At 38.9% G+C, this 18266-nt stretch overlaps 1 protein-coding gene across 8 annotated transcripts in view; it reads right to left on the minus strand.

Annotated features, from left to right (window-relative positions):
• Window positions 1-18266, minus strand: part of MAP7D3 (MAP7 domain containing 3) — a 33743-nt gene that overhangs the window by 14913 nt on the left and 564 nt on the right. For 7 of the 8 annotated variants that reach the window (XM_029930314.1, XM_029930306.1, XM_029930307.1 and 4 more), the window contains exons 2-8: window positions 12179-12274; window positions 11997-12080; window positions 10745-10908; window positions 7415-7529; window positions 6791-6895; window positions 3403-3483; window positions 1792-1917 (exon numbers count right to left, since the gene is read on the minus strand). In XM_029930314.1, the coding sequence (XP_029786174.1) occupies window positions 1792-1917; window positions 3403-3483; window positions 6791-6895; window positions 7415-7529; window positions 10745-10908; window positions 11997-12080; window positions 12179-12274 (771 nt within the window). The remainder of the gene's footprint in view (window positions 1-1791; window positions 1918-3402; window positions 3484-6790; window positions 6896-7414; window positions 7530-10744; window positions 10909-11996; window positions 12081-12178; window positions 12275-18266) is intronic. The other variant, XM_029930309.1, reaches the window with a different exon arrangement.

Raw genomic sequence — 18266 nt, forward strand, 5'->3', positions numbered from 1 at the left:
TGGATTATAATCCCATTTTGTGAAGAAAATATATAAACAAATATTCAGTCATCAGTGGGTTATTCGGATAATAGCAAATTATATTTAAAACTATCTCTAGGGGCACCTGGGTGGCTCAGTCAGTTAAGCATCCGACTTTGGCTCAGGTCATGATCTCATGGTTCATGGGTTCGAGCCCCACATCAGGTCTGTTTCAGATTCTGTGTCTCCCTCTCTCTCTGCCCCTCACTTGCTCACACTCTCTCTGTCTCAAAAATAAACAAACATTTAAAAAAATTTTAATAAAAATATTATCTTCATGCTAAATATTGCTTGTATAATAGTAAATATTGTTTAAAGTGTTTTTTTCCAGTTTTATTTACTTTAAGACAGAGAGAGTGTGAGCAAGTGAGGGGCAGAGAGAAGGAAAGACAGAGAATCCCAAGTGGGACTCAAACTTACAAACCGTGAGATCATGACCTGAGCTGAAATCAAGAGTCAGGTGCTTTAACCAACTGAGCTCCCCAGGCACCCCGAAAAGTAAATGTTTTTTAAAAAGCATTTGGTGGTAGCTTTCTTAAGACTTGGTAAATCTGTCACTTCCTTTTAAAATCTGGGTGGTAAACTTTAATGATCTCATCAAATATTCAAAATAGAACAAATTACCAAAGACTGACTACTGATAAATTTTAAAAAATGTGACTAAATTAAATGTTTTTAGTCCCTCATTTTGGTGGCAAAAGTTTTTTATTTACAGATCTATATGTACCTAAACAGTCACATTATTTAACACTGACAGTACTACAGAAAATAAATGTAATAACTAGACTTTTATTAGCGATAGAAATTAAGATAAGATATTGCATTTTTGATGGAAGTAAAATATTAAAAATAAAAGCAATATAAGAAAGATCTTATAATGGACCAGGGGGAGACTGGCAGAAAATAATCTGACATCATATGATGAGGCATAAAGAAAGTCAGGAATTAGAACCAAAAGAAGTAAAGCTGCACTAGCAGAAAATCTGTGACAGCATTCAGATTTATTTTACTAATCATATGAATATCAACAGAAGAAAAAAAACAAAGGTTCTGGGGTAAATTATGGAAAAAAAGATGGGGAGAGAAAAAGAGAGCAAGAATGATAGGAACAGCGCATTTTACCCCCCACAGGCATGTCAAACATTCTATGTGACCTGCAAGTGAAAAAATCCACACAAGCCTGAAGATTGGTCTTACTTTACTAATAATCTTTATGTCCTTAATTAAAAGCTACAGAGCAGATCAATGTTATTCTTCCATATTTTAGGAAAAAAATGGGTAGAGTAGGAAACTTTCTCCCTTGATATTGTAAGTTTCCAGATACTTTTAACATCCAGTACTTTTTACAGTACTGTGACACATTTAAGCACAAGTCAAGAAACCCATAGAGCTTTTAAAAACTTAGGGGTGCCTGGCTGGCTCCGTTGGTAGAGCATGTGACCCTTGATCTCAGGGTTATAAGTTTGAGCCCCATATGGCGGGTGTAAAGATTACTTAAAAAAAAATCTTTTAAAAATCATTTAGAAGTTTAACAACCACCACTACAATTACCTATCTCATCCTATAAGTTACCTGTTACCCAGATAATTAATCGACCATGCTGGAAGGCATAAAATAAACATGCAATATAAAAATGTTGGGTAAAATCAGTCATTTGGAAACTACTGATTCAAATTATTTTTATGCCTTACTGCAACAAATTGAATGATACAACCTGCTTTTTAAGTGCAAATACTAATACTTTCAAGCTTTCTGCCCTATGCATGTTACCTGAGGTTTCTTTGCCAGGGACCGACAATGAAGCAGCACTTTTACTCCTTGCAATTGATGCTTTGGTTGGGACGAGGAGGCGACTGATCAAGTTATTCTCCTGAACACTGGTATACTGGTGATGAGCTGAAGGAGGAGAAGAGACATAGTTACGGTCTCATAAATAAATGCAAAGCAACAAAGAGCAATGTGAACTGCTGCATATGAGAACTCGCCCAGCCTGAAAGTAGAGGCAACGAGAGCAACATATACAGAAGGGGACTGAACACTGCCACCAGATGAGACTGCCTTGCTGTGGAAGACAGCACCTGAGTAAAGGAGCAAAGGCCCAGCATACATAACCACCCCAGTGAAGAAATCCAGGTGGAATACTTAACAGAGTCCCAGCCAATACATGGAGTCTCTACAGAGGAACTCACATATGGAAGAAAAACCTGTACGAGACAAAACAACTTCGACATAGATCCCTAACCGTATCTGCCACTGACAGTCCTACTCTGGTCAGATTCATTGCCAAAAGCTCCAAGGGACTGACTGAACTCTTTTATTACAAGTGCATCTTCTAAATATCTTGTTCCAATAAATTTTTATGTTCATAAATATCGCTGTGACAATGGTATTTGTTATAACAGGATTTGATCCTGATGAAGAAACTGGAGAGTATTCTCTAAGTGAATGGTTTGGTAGAAACAAAAAGCATCAATCGTGTTTGACAGAACAAAGGGGTAAAAAGGTACTAGAAAGCAACTACTTTAAATAAAGAAGTACTTCAGTAAGAAGTATGAAATTTTTTGTACCATAATCAGCAGGGAAACCATGCACACAGGTTAGAGGTGAGTAATGCTATGAAGCAACAGAGCAAAGCTTTCAAGTTCAAATTATGGCCAACACTTAGAACTTCTAAACACAAACTAAGGAAATACTTGAAGAGAATCAAGTCCTCCAACACAAATCTATCTAAACCAACATTCTGTGGGGCGCCTGGGTGGCTCAAATGGTTGAATGTCCGACTTTTTGGCCTCAGCTCATGATCTCACGGTGAGTTGGAGCTCTGTGTTGGGCTCCGTTCTGACAGCTCAGAGCCTGGAGCCTGCTTCTGAGTCTGTCTTCCTTTCTCTCTGCCCCTGCCCTACTCAAGCACTGTTCTGTCTGTCTCTCAAAAAAAAATGTTAAAATATATTTAAACCAACACTCTGTGATCTAGTCCCTCAGCTTCATTACAGACCTCCTGCTCAAATGATGGCAGAATTACATATTTAAAGACAGACTCTTGGCTTCAGCCAAATGTTAAAGACGGGATATTTCAGCTTCCAATTTTAAGAACAACTTCTCAAACAACCAAATGTTGACATAAATAGATCTCTTTTAAGCAACTATTTAAGATTGGTACTTAGGGGCACCTGGGTGGCTCAGCTGTTTAAGTGTCTGACTTCGGCTCAGGTCATGATCTCATGGTTGGTGAGTTCAAGCCTCGTGTTCAGGCTCTGTGCTGACAGCTCAGAGCCTGAGGCCTGCTTCAGATGCTGTGTGTCTCTCTCTCTACCCCTCCCCTGCTTGTGCTGTTTCTCTTTCTCAGAAATAAATATTAAAAAGAAAAACAAAATAACTAACCACCAGGTTTTTCTGTTCCCGTAGGTGACTGCAGGTTGCTAGATTTTCTATTCAAAGACGAACTCCTCTTTTCTGGTTTTTCTGGAGATCAAGGGCAAAGGACAATTATTTTTTACAAATTATTTAACTGTATTATTTCAGGAGTGAGTCAACTCCTCTCTTCAATCATTTTTATCTTCTCTACTCTTGCCTATAAGAATTTATTTAAATTTCAAATCTTATGTAGAGACTTTACATCCTCAAACTTAAAACTAATTTACTCTAAGTTATCTGAAATAAAAGTATTTAGGAAAAAAACAGTAAAAATTAAAAGGAAAATGTCTAATACTACCTGACAAGATGAACATTCCCAAATTAGAAACATACATTTGAAATTTTAGACACAGTCCATGACATCTGTTACTAAGGTAATGTATACTTTAGTTATAATGATTATGGCTTTAAACTATTTAAAAATGACCATTAACATTTGGCATAGATGTCACAATTTTAGCAACCTAATGAAACATATGCTTTGTGTAGACACTTTTCCATTTCACTTGAAATGTTCTGGCTCAGAATACTGAGGAGTGTGTTTAAAAAATAACTTCTTGGGTCACCTGGGGGACTCGGTCAGTTAACCATCCAACACTTGGTTTTGGCTCAGGTCATCATCTCACAGCTCATGGGTTCGAGCCCCACATCAGGCTCTGTGCTGAAAGCTCAGAGCCTAGAGCCTGTTTCAGATTCTGTGTCTTCCTCTCTCTCTGCCCCTCCCCTGCTTGCGCTGTCTCTCAGAAATAAACATTAAAAAAATTATAAGAATAACTTCTCGGGGCACCTGGGTGGCTCAGTCGGTTAAGCATCCGACTTTGGCTCAGGTCATGATCTCGCAGTTCGTGGGTTTGAGCCCCACATCAGGCTCTGTGCTGACAGCTCAGAGCCTGGAGCCTGCTTCAGATTCTGTGTCTCCCTCTCTCTCTGACCCTCCTCTGCTCGCACTGTCTCTCTCTGTCTCTCAAAAATAAATTAAAAAACATTAAAAAATTAAAAAAAGAATAACTTCTCTTTTGGGAACCTGTAAACTAAATTGGGGACCTGTACATATTGGCAATATAGCATCATTTGAAAATTCTTGAATTGATAATGTAACTGTACAGCATGAACCAGAGGTATAATCGATTCTATCGTGTGATTAAATCACATATCCTTTATTATCATACCACAAGAAATGACAAAATAGTGTGGAAAGTTATTATGAGTCAGCAAGTGGCAGAAGAAAAACAGATAATTTGAGTCAGCCAAGCTTTAAAGCAGGGCTATTCAAAACATTACAGGTTATTAGATTATGAACTTGAGTTTGAAATGTTCACCTCTCTGTATCAAACAGGTCAATCTGAAGAGATGTTACGAAGGTAAACCACTACCAAAACTGATTTTATTTTCCCTGGCATCATTAAACCACAACATTCATCATTTCAGAGTGTACAATATACTGTACCTTTAAGTAAGTAATTTCACAAAAGTATCTTCCACACACACACCTTCTTGTATTAAAAACTAGTTAAGAAATCATTTAAAAAGTTACTTGGAATTGCCCCTTCAGTGCGATTTAACTAATTATTATCTTGAAAGTCATCACCTGTTCCTCCTCATTACAAGTCTCATTGATACAGCAAGTAGACCTATTCATGAAAGCATACTAGTGTTTGCGCATCATCTTAAAAACGTCCTATGTGTCTGTGGAAGAAATATTTGCTAACTCCTCAAAGCAATTAGATAGTAAAACAGAGTCAATGCGTGTGAAACAGTTAAGATATATTAAAATGAAAGTATATGACATTGCAATGAAAGTGATCTAATTTTTCTAAAGGACTACACTGGGGAATAATAAACTAATTTTATTATATGACAAGGAAAGTACTAGAGAAAACCCTGCCACATTAATCTATGAATGAACCCAAGCTATACATAAGTGCTCTCAGAAAGACTATTGAGGGTTAGGGCGTTAGGTGGATCGACTTTTGTTAGACCACTATGAGAGAGAATATGATAACCACAGGCTGACAAACAGCAAAAGATCTATCAAGCTCATGGTTGGAAATTATTAGTCCTAAAGGTACAAATAACATAATGTAAGTATGAACGAAACAAAAATCCTTTTCAACATTTCAAAACTGTAATATTTAGGCGAAAATGGAAAATTTTCCCACTAGGTTAACTACTGTTACAATTAATTATACTTTAATGAGATCCAGAATCTTTTTGCTGTACTGGAATTTTATAGCATTGCTCAAAAATAGGTCAAGGTATCTAATAAAACAAAAGAAAGATTTTTAAATTCAAACCATAATTACGCTTTTTAAATTCATAAGGCACAAAAGTGGGAACGATATGGAATATGTTTGCCATGTCTTTTTCCTGTCAAAGTCACCTCTGTTTCTATCACTGGAAAGGATTTTATTTTTTTGGATTGATGGGTACAGCTGCCTAATCCATTTCAATTATCAGTAAGAAGCACCATATGCAACAAGTCAGAAATGGTCATTGACACACATTCAGATAAAGGTTTTTTAAAAAGGAACACTAATTGAAAGGGCAAACACCAGAAGCAAACGGTATTTGAAGTAGTCATAATAGACAACTTCATTTTCTTTTAAAGAACACCACCTTAGTATTGCGAAGAATTGTAAACTGGAGCTTAGAAATGCTTCTGTCACTAAACATGGGTATCAATTTATTTGCTTTGGAGGAAAACATGAAATTATTGAAATGTACAATTTCAACATCATGATCCATCTATCAAGTGGCCAAAATATAAACCATAAACAAGCATGATAAAGTGAAAAGCATTGAATGTCCTGGGCCCATAACTCTAAAACCAGGAAGGTAATTATACTTGCCTGTCAGTTTACAAGGTTGTCATACATTAACGAATATGAGACACGTGAGGCAGATCAACAGGTCTTATTGGGCTATATATGCTAACATTTCCCTTAAATAAGGTGATATTCATGAAACTTAATGGGAACTGATGACTAGTTCATCTACTCTCTAGGAAAAACAATTTCATTTACTGGTTTGGTAGAATATGAATTACTTCATAACAAATTATTGTGCCATTTATCAGCAATGTCTTTTGGTCAAAATATGTTTTAGTTTGGGCTACCTGAGCCTAAGAAAGCCATCTGATGATCCACAGGCAAATCATGAAATAAGGATCAATACTGATGAAAATCCAAAACAGTAATGACCATTGCTATCTACTGTAAAATAAAGTGGTGCTCTTCTGAAATAAATCTAAACGTTCTACCGCCTAAAGGATCAGTGGTACTGTAAAAAAAAAAATACATAAACATTTTATTTTGCTGGTTTAAAGTTCAGTGGAGTACAGGAAATAACTACTTACTCTTAGCAACAGAAGTCTGAGGACTTGCCGATGACACGGGCATTTGTTTGTGTAAACCAGAAATCTCTTGTTCGAGTTTTTCAGTAGACACAGAACGCTTATTAGCTGAGAAAAAATATAATATTTACTGTACTCATACTTAAAGGAAGCATCATTAACTGAAGCAAAGTGAGTTCATGATGTAGTTCTATGGAGTATAGATGTGCATTAATTAGGTGCACAATGTTCACGGTCTTATAAATGATAGAAATTTAACTTTTATGAAACTGTAACATTATGCCCATTTATAGGAAATTTACAGTGCCCTCAATAGCAAATGGGGCAGACAACTTATTTTTAAAATATGCATTGGATAAAGTTGTATAAAGCTTTATTAGTAATCATTTTTGCAAAGATTATAAATTTACATGGTAAGATTTAGGATATAATGGGTAAAATGATGATGACATTCTCTTGGAATCTCACATGACACAAATTTAAATATAAAGTTATTGTGCACACCGAGCAGTATTCTCATTTAAGATATGAAGTTCAAAACCTTGTTGTAAAGCAACCTTGTAGCAATATCCAATATCCAAACATGAATCTGAATGAACTTAAAAGTTTAACAGCTGTATTAATTACCATTTTTAGTCTCCGGGTTCACGGCAGTAGAGCCTTCCCATGACCATCTTTTTTGCCGATTATCAACACGGTTGGTCCTTTCCAGTGTACGGTAGACAACAGCTTTGAATCTCTCCTATTTAAAACAAACACCAACAGATTTTTACATATTACAAAAACATCCTATCACCAAATTGTTTAACAATTTTTAATGTTTTTTTATTTATTTTTGAGAGACAGAGAGAGATAGCACAAGCAGGGGAGAGTCGGGGGCGGGGGGTAGACACAGAATCCGAAGCAGGTTCCAGGCTCTGAGCTGTCAGCACAGAGCCCGACGCAGGGCTCAAACCCACAGGCCATGAGATCATGAACTGAGCAGAAGTCTGATGCTTAACCAACTGAGCTACCCAGGCACCCCATCAATTTTTTTTATTAAAAAATATATATACCTTAAATTCTTTGTAGAATGAGACAGAAATCAACTACCATACATCAGTGAAATCTATGCCAGAGTCACCTATAATATATTCGTAAGCTCTTAAATCCTAGTGTTAATAGTTTTTTTAAAGTTTATTTATTTTGAGAGAACACAAGCAGGGAAGGGGCAGAGAGAGAGGGAGAGAGAGAATCTCAAGCAGGCTCCGCACCATCAGCATGGAGCCCAATGTGGGGCTTGGACTCATGAACCTCGAGATCAAGACCTGAGCCAAAATCAAGAGTTCGATACTTAATGGACTGAGCCACCCAGGTGTCCCTCAATAAAGTTAAAAAAAGATAATCAAGGTGTCTGTCTTGACCTCAACTTTATTTTTTAAAGTTTTCTTTATTTGATTAATCTCTACACCCAACGTGGAGCTCCAACTCATGAGATCAAGAGTCTCATGCGTTTATGACTGAGCCAGCCAGGTGCCCCTTGACTTCAACTTTAATTGAGCTGCTCAGGATAAGAGGTATTCAAATGTAAACACCACACTGTGGCAAAACCACCCCCACTGCCATGCATGGTTTTCCTTTCTCAGATCATTCTGTGCTGTAACGAACCAGGGACTATACGCAGGTAAGCAAATCAACTGCAGGGCCAGGAGGTTTTCTATTATTCCCTGACAACAACAATTTCAGAGCAACATCACTCTTACAACGCTCCCACCATTTCTCTGAGGGAAAAGATAGACGTACTAGGAAAATGGAGTGTCGCCCATATCCCCTAAAGAGAAAAGCAATTGCAATTCTTAAAATGAAATGCATCTAATGGCAATATTTTAAAATGATATATTCTAACAGAAAGTAAGTTGCCTCAAATTACTAGAACCCCGAAAGTGTAATAAACACTAAAAATAGTAGTCTGTTATATGGAAACCAATTTGACAATAAACTATTTAAAAAATAAAAAATAATAAAAAATAATATTTAAATTAACATTAAAAAAATAGTAGTCCGTCTTTTGGTATTCAAACATCGCTGATACTTAAGAACTCTATCCCCTGCTTCCAAAGGCACTAGGCCTCTGTGCTTTCAGGTTCTGGTCACATCTGTGGCTCCTACTTAAGCTCCTGTCCCGCCTCCTACATGTCAGTCCACACTCCCCACTCTTCAGGACCACGGAGTCTGGGTTTTCTCTCTACTCTAAGGAACTATTCTCTTTTTCTACCTGCAGGCTGCTCACAGTGTCCAAGGGTTCTTTCCTGCTCTGCTGGGGGAACTGCCCCCGCCCCCGCCCCCGCCCCCGCCGCGCTGCTGCTGCTGCTGCTGCTGCTGCTGCTGCCGCCGCAGCGGCCAGCCGCAGCCCCCGCCCTCCACCACAGTAGTTTTGTGATGTTGATTCTCTTTTGTCCCTTTCCTCCAGGTCCTTCCTCCTATTCCCTCCTACCACAGCCCTGGCTCCCTCCCCCTCCAGAGTGCCATTCGCTTTTCTCTGGGATCTCTGTGAGGTTCCTCTTTCTCTAAAATGATCTTTTTTTCTCTTAGTCCTGGGAGTCTCTCTCCCCCAGGGACCCTCCCACACTCTGCAGTTTTCTAATCTACCTTCTTTCAGTCTCTTAGTTCAGATCTATCCCTGGCCTTCCTTTTCTTTACCACAGAAGTAAATTAAAGAGCTCTTTCACAGAGGAAGGTGGAGAGTGATAGAAATTCTGGTGGAGAGTTCATCAAATACTGGAATATGAAAAAAGAGCATAAACCACCACAGAAAACAGTTCAGAAGACAGAGAAGTGGGAGTGGATCATGGATGGGGAAGAAATGGCAGGAGAACAGTGCTAGAATAAGGAAGGTCCACAGACAGGGCAGGGGCTGAGGCATGCAAGAGCAACTGTGTGCACAAGGAGGAAAAGTGACCACAACAGAGAAGAAGCCTCATGGGGACAAACAGAACCAAAAAGAAAGGACAGAAAAAGAAAACTTTAAATTAGAGCAACAGAAGAAAAGAGGGGAAGATAAAAACACACTGAAAGAATAGGCAGAACGCTCAAACATAGGGAGAGAAAAAGACAGAAAAGCTAAGACGAAGAAAGAGGAAAGAAAAGTGAGGCGCCTCAGGCAGAAAAAACTCAGAGTCAGATGGAGAACCAGAAGACAGACTAAGATTTAGGGACACCTGAAAGTCACTGGAATAGAGCAAAAGAGAGAATGCCAGCATGGAAAAGAATGGTTTCTCAGGGAACATGCCAGATTCACAAGAAGGCAAGGATCCTCAGAGTAAAGTAGGGGAGTGACCTACAGGAGAAAAATCTAATGTCGGAGAGAATCCAAAAGAACAAGACAGGTAGCCAGATGCCCAAGTTTGGACAATAAAAGACACACTGACTGAAGTGGGACAGAAGGGGAAAGAGAGGGCATCACTAAGGCAGTGACTCATACCAACAGAGTGCCAGACACCAAGAGTCCAGGAAGGTAAAGAGCACTGCAGGACCACAGGATGGCAGGGAGAAAGAGTAGGACTGTGGGGACAGGTGGGGAGCACAGAGGGCACCCCCCGAGAAAAGACGGGGAAGCCAGATGGGAAGTGCTCGCCTCTGACTGGCCCGCACACAACCAATTAGAGGAGCTGCTGTGGGAAGTAAGATGGGTGGGAAGTACGAGGGGGAGCGGCCAAGGGTCAGTGGAAGAGTCAGTCTGGAGAGTGGAAGGGCCCTCTTCCCAGGCCTGCAAGGCTCCTCTTTACCTCAGCTAGTGGTTCTAACCTCAGAGATCTGGAAGGACAGGGACAAGATGTACCACTGAAGGGAAGCTTCGAGAACTGGGGATTGTTCCTTTGGCAGGGGAGGGGCAGTAAAAGCAGAAGGCCTAAGAAGAAAATGTTTTAGTGCTGGGCAACCCAGTGTGCCATCTGATTAACAGGCTAGAAAAATACGTACCCTTTCTTCTTGTAATTTTTGTTTCCTTTTTTCTTCTGCAGATATTCTCCGCTGTTCATCCTTTTCTTTCTGTTCTTTCAGCTTTCGATGTTTTTCTTCCATCTGTTTTTCATAGTGGATTCTAGACTTTCGTTCTTTTTCAAGGAGTTGTGTTTCCTTGTTGGCTGAAATATTTCAAATACATTTTCAAGGCATAAGAGCCAAGCAAGTATTTAAGTTTTCCACATTATGCACAAGAAGGAAAAAGTTAATATATCTCCTCCTTTTTCTTAAAAATAACACAGCCTATGCTAATAATTGTAAGTGTAAGAGAACGGGCGCTAAAGAAGTATTTGCACGGGGTGTTCATTTAACTCCAGAGAACTGATGGCTTAGATGACCCCTCATAGCCTGTCCAAACTCAGACTCCAAAATAAAAGCAAGTATTTTCTTTCATCTGGTACTGCTGCGGATTTGAGCTGAAGTTAAACCCCACCAGATTAACCTGCTATATACATTAAGATAAGAAGAAAAAGAAGGCACATAGTCAGAATGTTTTGTTTTCATTCTATTAGGAAACTGTTTTGAAGGGCCTCATCTATGCAGACCATACCCAGCAGGCCAGTTTTACACTCATGGATTTAGTTGGTACCATGTTATAAACAGCATGAGGTTTCCTGCTTCAAATCTCCAGTCACTAAAGCCTGGAGAGCAGCTATGCAGTTCTAAAATATTCTTCTGAAGAGCTACTGGGAGAAACCCATTCCTCATTAAAACAAAGACAAATGATATCCATTTGAATGAAACTCAGCACAAGTTTTGTCAGCGGATTTCAAAGACCAGAGAAAAATGCAGTTGAAAAAGCAATCCCTTAAATTGTAGAAAGATATTCTTTTAGATTCTAATTTACACTTAAGAAGACAATGTTAGGATTATTAGCAACTTCATTTTCCTTTTTTGAGTCATTTTTATTGAAATCCCATTCCTCTGGTTTCTCCAAATGTTAATGTTTTCATACCTGAGTTTTCAGGAAACTGGAGCTAACAGAAATTACTACACTTCAAAAATTAAACAGTTTAATCAAATACTTTTCTTGGGCCTTCTTTATCTGATTTAGTGTGATCATTGAATGCAATATAATACATCCTAGGAAAAATGTAATCTATGATATAAACAGATGAGGAAAAGTAAGCAAAACCACTCTGGAAATACATATATAACCTTAACAGAAAATTCACTCATTCTGATTATTTTTTAAAATTCTAAAGTATACCATCTTGTTGTCTTTTCTTTTCTTCTCGGCGTTCTTTCGCCATTCTGTGTCTGGTGTCACTTTTAAGAACAGAGCCATCTATGACTAAAAACAAAAAAAAAGAGAAAAAAGTAGACATTAATTGAATATCAAATTTGAATAACATGACACTTTGACATCAAAAAGCATTCTAGAAAGTATACCTGGCTTAAATGATGATTTTATAGTTGAGGACTGAGTCAAAGAAATAAAACCACTCTGATTCCGTCTTTCTTCTGCCATGGCATGAGCGGCAGCAACTAGAATACAGGAAGATAAAGGGAAGTGATTAGATACTAAGAACGCAGTTTAATGCAGGGAGAAGCAAAACACAGGCAGTCGTCTTTGATAAAGGACAGCATCTCATCTATAAGGCAAAATCATGATAGATTAATCCAGATCAACAATACAGGCATCGTGAGTATCTATGATGGTCAACAGTTTAAGAATTACAGCTTTTACTGTGGACATGCTGGCATACCCATGGACATAAAGAGCTGTTAGTGGGAGTGGCAGCACAAGCTTATGGATGAGTAAGAACTAATGATTAATAACTTCCAAAAATGCATCAGACAAGACATTACACCAAGTACTAGAAAAAGTGAGCTGGCAAAAAACTGAAAAATTGTTTTGTCATAAATTGGGAATTTAGAAAAGAGTTGGCATTTATGGATCTGAATTTGGAAGAAGTGTCAACAGTGAGATCCTCAAAGATCAGGCCCAATATTAAGAAGTACACTTATAAATTACCTATGTGTAGGCTTTTCTACTGTGGCTACACACTAGGGTTACCTAAGTTGCTTTAAAAATACATTAGCAATTGGGGCGCCTGGGTGGCTCAGTCAGTTAAGCGGCTGACTTCAGCTCAGGTCATCTCAGGGTTTCTGGGTTTGAGCCCTGCGTCGAGCTCTGTGCTGATAATACAGAGCCTGGAGCCTGTTTCAGAATCTGTCTGTCTCTCTCTGCCCCTCCCCCATTCACGCTCCGTCTGTCTCTCTCATAAAGTAAATACACATTAACAATTTTTAAAAAATACATTAGCAATGTATTAGCAATGCCTGCCTCTCCCTACCCCCAGTCTCTGGGGTGGGGGCCCAGGCATTATCAGTTGCTAAGAGCTCTATTCTAACGCACAGTGAAGGTGGAGAAGCACTCAAGGAATTTCCATTGAGATAGTATTATTCTAGGTAGGAAAATGTCAGGCAAAGATAAACTTATACATGCCTTGTAAAAGGGGCCCAAAGTGGTAAATAAATTTCAGTAACAGCAAAATGCAAGATTAGGGGAGCACAATTTGAGGAGAGTAAGAAAAACTAAAATTCCAGGATGATACACACACCAATTACTATAGGGGATTCCCTGAACCCTTTAATTCCACCTATGGCCATATCTAAAATACCCCACAATGCTGGGCATCTTCAGGAAGGATCTGGAGATTAACACTGAAAACTCACTTCTACCCTTGTAAAAGCATAGGAAACATGCCCCTGCGATAATGCATATGACTGTTTTCTATAGATCAGGAAAAAATTGAACAGTGGGAGATGGACAGTTAAAATAATTAAAGGAACAGAGTGGCTGTCATGGCCCCTCATAGAATGAAAGGACTCTGAGATGTTCCTTGCCACTGAGGAAAGATATCCAGGAATCGTTTTACAGAGTAACCTTGAAAGTGATGTCACAATTGCTGTCACAGGGCTCACTATTTCAAAAGGGAAAAAAGATTTTTTTTTTTTTTTTACCCCAGAGACTTAACTGCTCAGATAATCCATGATTTAGGTAAATTTGAAGATTAGACTCTTCTCAGCTTCCTTCATAGTTCAACAACTAGCAATTTTATGGACCAGAAGTTATCCTCTGCGTTTAAGTACTACAGTGCACAAGAAAAACTCTTAAATATAGTCTATAAATTAATTAAACCTTCCTATACACTCCATCCTACTTGTAACATTTCTGTGTGAGCAGAGAAAAAAACAACAGTTGGTTTTGCACATTCGGCTTTCTTGCTTAGTTCAAAGTACCAAAGAAAGTCCATATTTTGGCACAATTTAGCTAACCATAAGGACAATTTCTCTCAAAAAATGCAATTTTACCAGATGTAAAGAACTCATTAAACAGTAGTAAACTCAGAATTAGCTGTAGTGGGAATAATGAACTAAACCATAAATGTCAATGTGGAAATAATATCAAGTCTGAGTTTGAGAACTTTATATACAAATTCTTACTGGCAAGAAATACATTTACCAAAAGGACAGGCTCTAGAAATCATTTAAAATGTTCAGGGAATGGGAGAAAGCTTTCATGTCTGAGCTTAACAGAGTATTTTACTCAACTCTGTTCAATGAGGAAATTCATTCACCATTCATTTTAAGGTTACAACAAGGTTCAGTTTAAGTTCTATACTAATTCTGAATCCTAAATTAAAGTTAAAAGTTACCTTTTGCCTGGAGATTAAAAAAAATGTGTAGAGTTTATTAAAACTGAAGTATGAACCTTTATCTATATTTATTTATGGTAAACTAAAGATTGCTATAATAAGGTATATAACCTCACCATTTGTGAAATTCTTTTCATTTGTATGACCTTATTAAATTCTAATGATCCTATAAAGTGGGTATTATTATTTTCCCTATTTTTTTTTTTACAGATAAGAAAAACTAAGCTAAACATTACTTTCCCATATCACACAAGTACTAACTGGTGAAGTCAGAACTTGATTCAACTGTAGATTAAAAAGTAACTTTACTTTGAAATATTATGTAATTATCAAGGGCCAGAATGTATAAAACTCACATTACCTGTTTATACAACTTAGTTCATTATTTCCACCTCCACTACTTCCAAAGTTATTTCTGTTTAAAATATCACAAAGAAGGAATTAAGATCCAAATGTTGACTCAACAAGAAGTAGGGGCGCCTGGGTGGCTCAGTCGGTTAGGTGTCTGACTTCCACTCAGGTTATGAGCTCAAGGTTCGTGGGTTTGAGCCCCGCGTCCGGCTCTGTGCTGACAGCTCAGAGCCTGGAGCCTGCTTTGAATTCTGCGTCTCCCTCTCACTCTGCTCCTCCCCCATTCATGCTCGGTCTCTCTCTGTCTCTCAAAACTAAATTAAATGTTAAAAAAATTAATACAAAAAAAGAAGTAAATGAAATATAGGGGTTTGGTTTAAAGTATGCTTTGAAAATACAGCAATGGTGGGGCATCTGGGTGGCTCAGTCAGTTAAGTGTCCGACTTCAGCTCAGGTCATCATCTCACAGCTAATGGGTATGAGTCCCGCATCAGGCTTTGTTCTGACAGCTCAGAGCCTGGAGCCTGCTTCAATTCTGTATCTCCCTCTCTCTCTGCCCCTTCCCTGCTCAGGCTCTGTCTCTGTCTCTCAAAAAAAAAAAAAAAAAGAATAAATGTTTAAAAAAATTAAGGAAAAAAAAGGAAATATAGCAATGGCGGGGCACTTGGATGGCTCAGTTGATTAAACATCTGACCTCTTGGTTTAGGCTCAGGTCAAGATCTCATAGTTCTTGAGTTTAAGCCCCCCATCAGAGCCTGCTTGGGACTGTCTCTCTATCCCTATCTCTCTGTCCGTTCTCTGCTCTCTCTGTCTCTCTCTCAAAATAAATAAACTTTAAAAAACTAAAAAAGAAAATAAGCAATGGAAATATTTTTAAATAAAGTACTTACCATTCTTCTAAAATAAAGTACTATATTATGCTGTGCTAAGAAAGGCCTTGAATTTAGGAATAAAAACTTGTGAAAGACATTAGAAAAAACCATTCTTGGGGCGCCTGGGTGGCTAAGTTGGTTAAGCATCCCACTTCAGCTTAGATCACAATCTCAGCGTTCCTGAGTTTGAGTCCCACCTAGGGGCTCTCTGCTGTCAGCTTGGTGCCCTCTTTGGATCCTCCGTCTCCCTCTCTCTCTGCCTGTCTCAAAAATAAATATTTTTTTAAGATTGAAAAAATAAAAGAAACGGTTCTCCTCCTATGAGAAGAAACTCGATCATCCTGGATATCTAGCCCACTAAAAGCCTCAGAATGAAATGAACCAAAAACAGCCACCACTAAGGATATCAAAGTTAAAGAATGCTTTAGATTTAATAGATTTTTTTAAAGATGTCATTGAAATTTTGAGGCCTCTTTTAGATGTAAAGCGGTTTAGCTCATTACCAACTTCAATATAGTGGAAAGTTCCTGCTTCTCTCTGCCTGCGTGCCAAACACACAGAGATCTGTGTCATTAGGGCAAACTAAACGCAAGAAAGGAAGAACAATTGTCTGTGACAACTAGTTCAAGAATGGTAATAAGCTTCCTAAGGCTGCGCAATCACTCCAAACTGCTTAAGCCCATGACATGCCAGTGATAAAATACCCATCCATCCCAATGCTTACTCAGCAATTCGATGTAGTCTGCCACAGCTGCTGCTCTTGATATCCCTCTCAGAATTCAACATAAAATCTGTAGCCCCCCCAACCGCTACCATGATCTTTCTTCCCCCAAATCCTTTCTTCTGTACTCATTAGAAATATTAGATCACATAAACAACTGTTTTTATTAAATAGCGAAGGGGGTGGATTGTAAAAAAAAAAAAAATGATTGAAAGGGTTTTTTTTTTTAATAAAAAAGGCTATGAGTGTGGCAGAGAACCACCATACTGTGAAACTAATTGTTACCGACTGACAGATTTAGTGCCACTCACTGTTATTTGGAAAATAATAAAAAGAAGTAATTGCCACGAAGTCCTAACATAGGCTCCCTGCTGGCTGTCGTGCACTACGGGGTCTAGCAGCCCAATACCTGATGGTTCCCACTGAGCTGTCAGCACAGAGCCTGACGTGGGAACCCAAACTTCCCACTCCTGAGATCATGACCTGAGCTGAAGTTCGACGCTTAATGACTGAGGTACCCAGGCGCCCCCACACATAAAAAATTTTTAAACAATTATGTATAAAAATATAAAACACGTATTTTGTTGAAATAAGTGTATTTCTTCAGTATGCTACAATCTTTGCAGTACTATGCACAGAAAACATAATTCAATAAATGTACATGATAAATGGAGGTAGACTACTCTACACCTGAAGAAGTTATTTGTTTTGTACAGTGTTTTAACTTTTGGAGCCAGGTGCCTAGCAGGAAATGAAATTGACCAGATTAACAGATTTAGTGCTATTCAGTGTTGTTTGGATAACAGAATAAAAGGCAACTGTCACAGTGCCATTTCATTTCACAAAGTCGCAAAACATTTCAATGACTCCTTGTCCCCTTCAGGAAATCCATAAGGGCAAATCTAGTGAAGCTGGTACTCTGTGAAACTCTAACATGTAACATGCGAGGTTTTTAATTCCTAATATGAAAGGGGCGGCAAGGTCAACTGGGGTTCTGGGTTAGGTCCCTTTTGCATGACTTGGTTTTTGGTTTGAAATATCTTGTGAATTCAAGCACCTGTCTCATTCATAATTTTAAAATACTTCACATCCAGCATGCGGGAGCATGCTGGTTAATTTAAAGCACTGAAATAAACCAATGGCAGAGAACCTTCGGTGTCAATAAGCAATAAAACAATCCGAACGTACTGCAAACTCTCTAGGGGAAGCAGAATAAGCTAGAGGCAGAAGGGGTTTGCTTCCCAAGACGAAAAGGGTATTTGCTTCTGATACATTAGGGAGTCGACTCAAAGTACTCTGAAGGAACGTAACTTAAATTTTTTTTCAAATGCAAATGAAAATATCCCTAAGGATTTCAATAAAATCAAGAAAGATAGTTTTATTCCAGCCAATGTAACAGGAAGCTGGCCTGAGAACAGCAAGCAACTTCCCAGAAGCAAGAAATCCCATTTCGCTCAGCTAGCGGAAGCAGCCTCCTGGGCGAAGCAACGCGCTGCCAAACTTTAGAAAAGTAACGATTTTAGGGGGGAACCCATGTTGGCGATGGGACCGTTTAAGGAGAAAGCACTCTCAAGTGCTGCTTCCCTAGGGTCGGGCAAGATGTCCCACGGAAGGTGACATCGTGGCGAAGTCATGTGCTACAGCAGGCAAATCAGAAGCAGAGAGACAACTTTCTCCCCAACTTCTAAAGCGACAGCCGCTCCCCCCCCGCCCTGCCCCAAGGCTCCGACTTCACCGGACCCGGATAAGAGATCAAGCCCTTGGGAGAAGCGAGGACTGACTGCGACCGTGGGGGGCGGTCGGAGCGCAAGCGAAAACTCCCGGCTTGAAAGGGCTGCCCCGGCGCGCGAGGTCCGGGCAGGCGCTCGCAC

The sequence above is a fragment of the Suricata suricatta genome, chromosome X, assembly GCF_006229205.1.
Source record: "Suricata suricatta isolate VVHF042 chromosome X, meerkat_22Aug2017_6uvM2_HiC, whole genome shotgun sequence".
Classification (NCBI taxonomy): Eukaryota; Metazoa; Chordata; class Mammalia; order Carnivora; family Herpestidae; genus Suricata; species Suricata suricatta.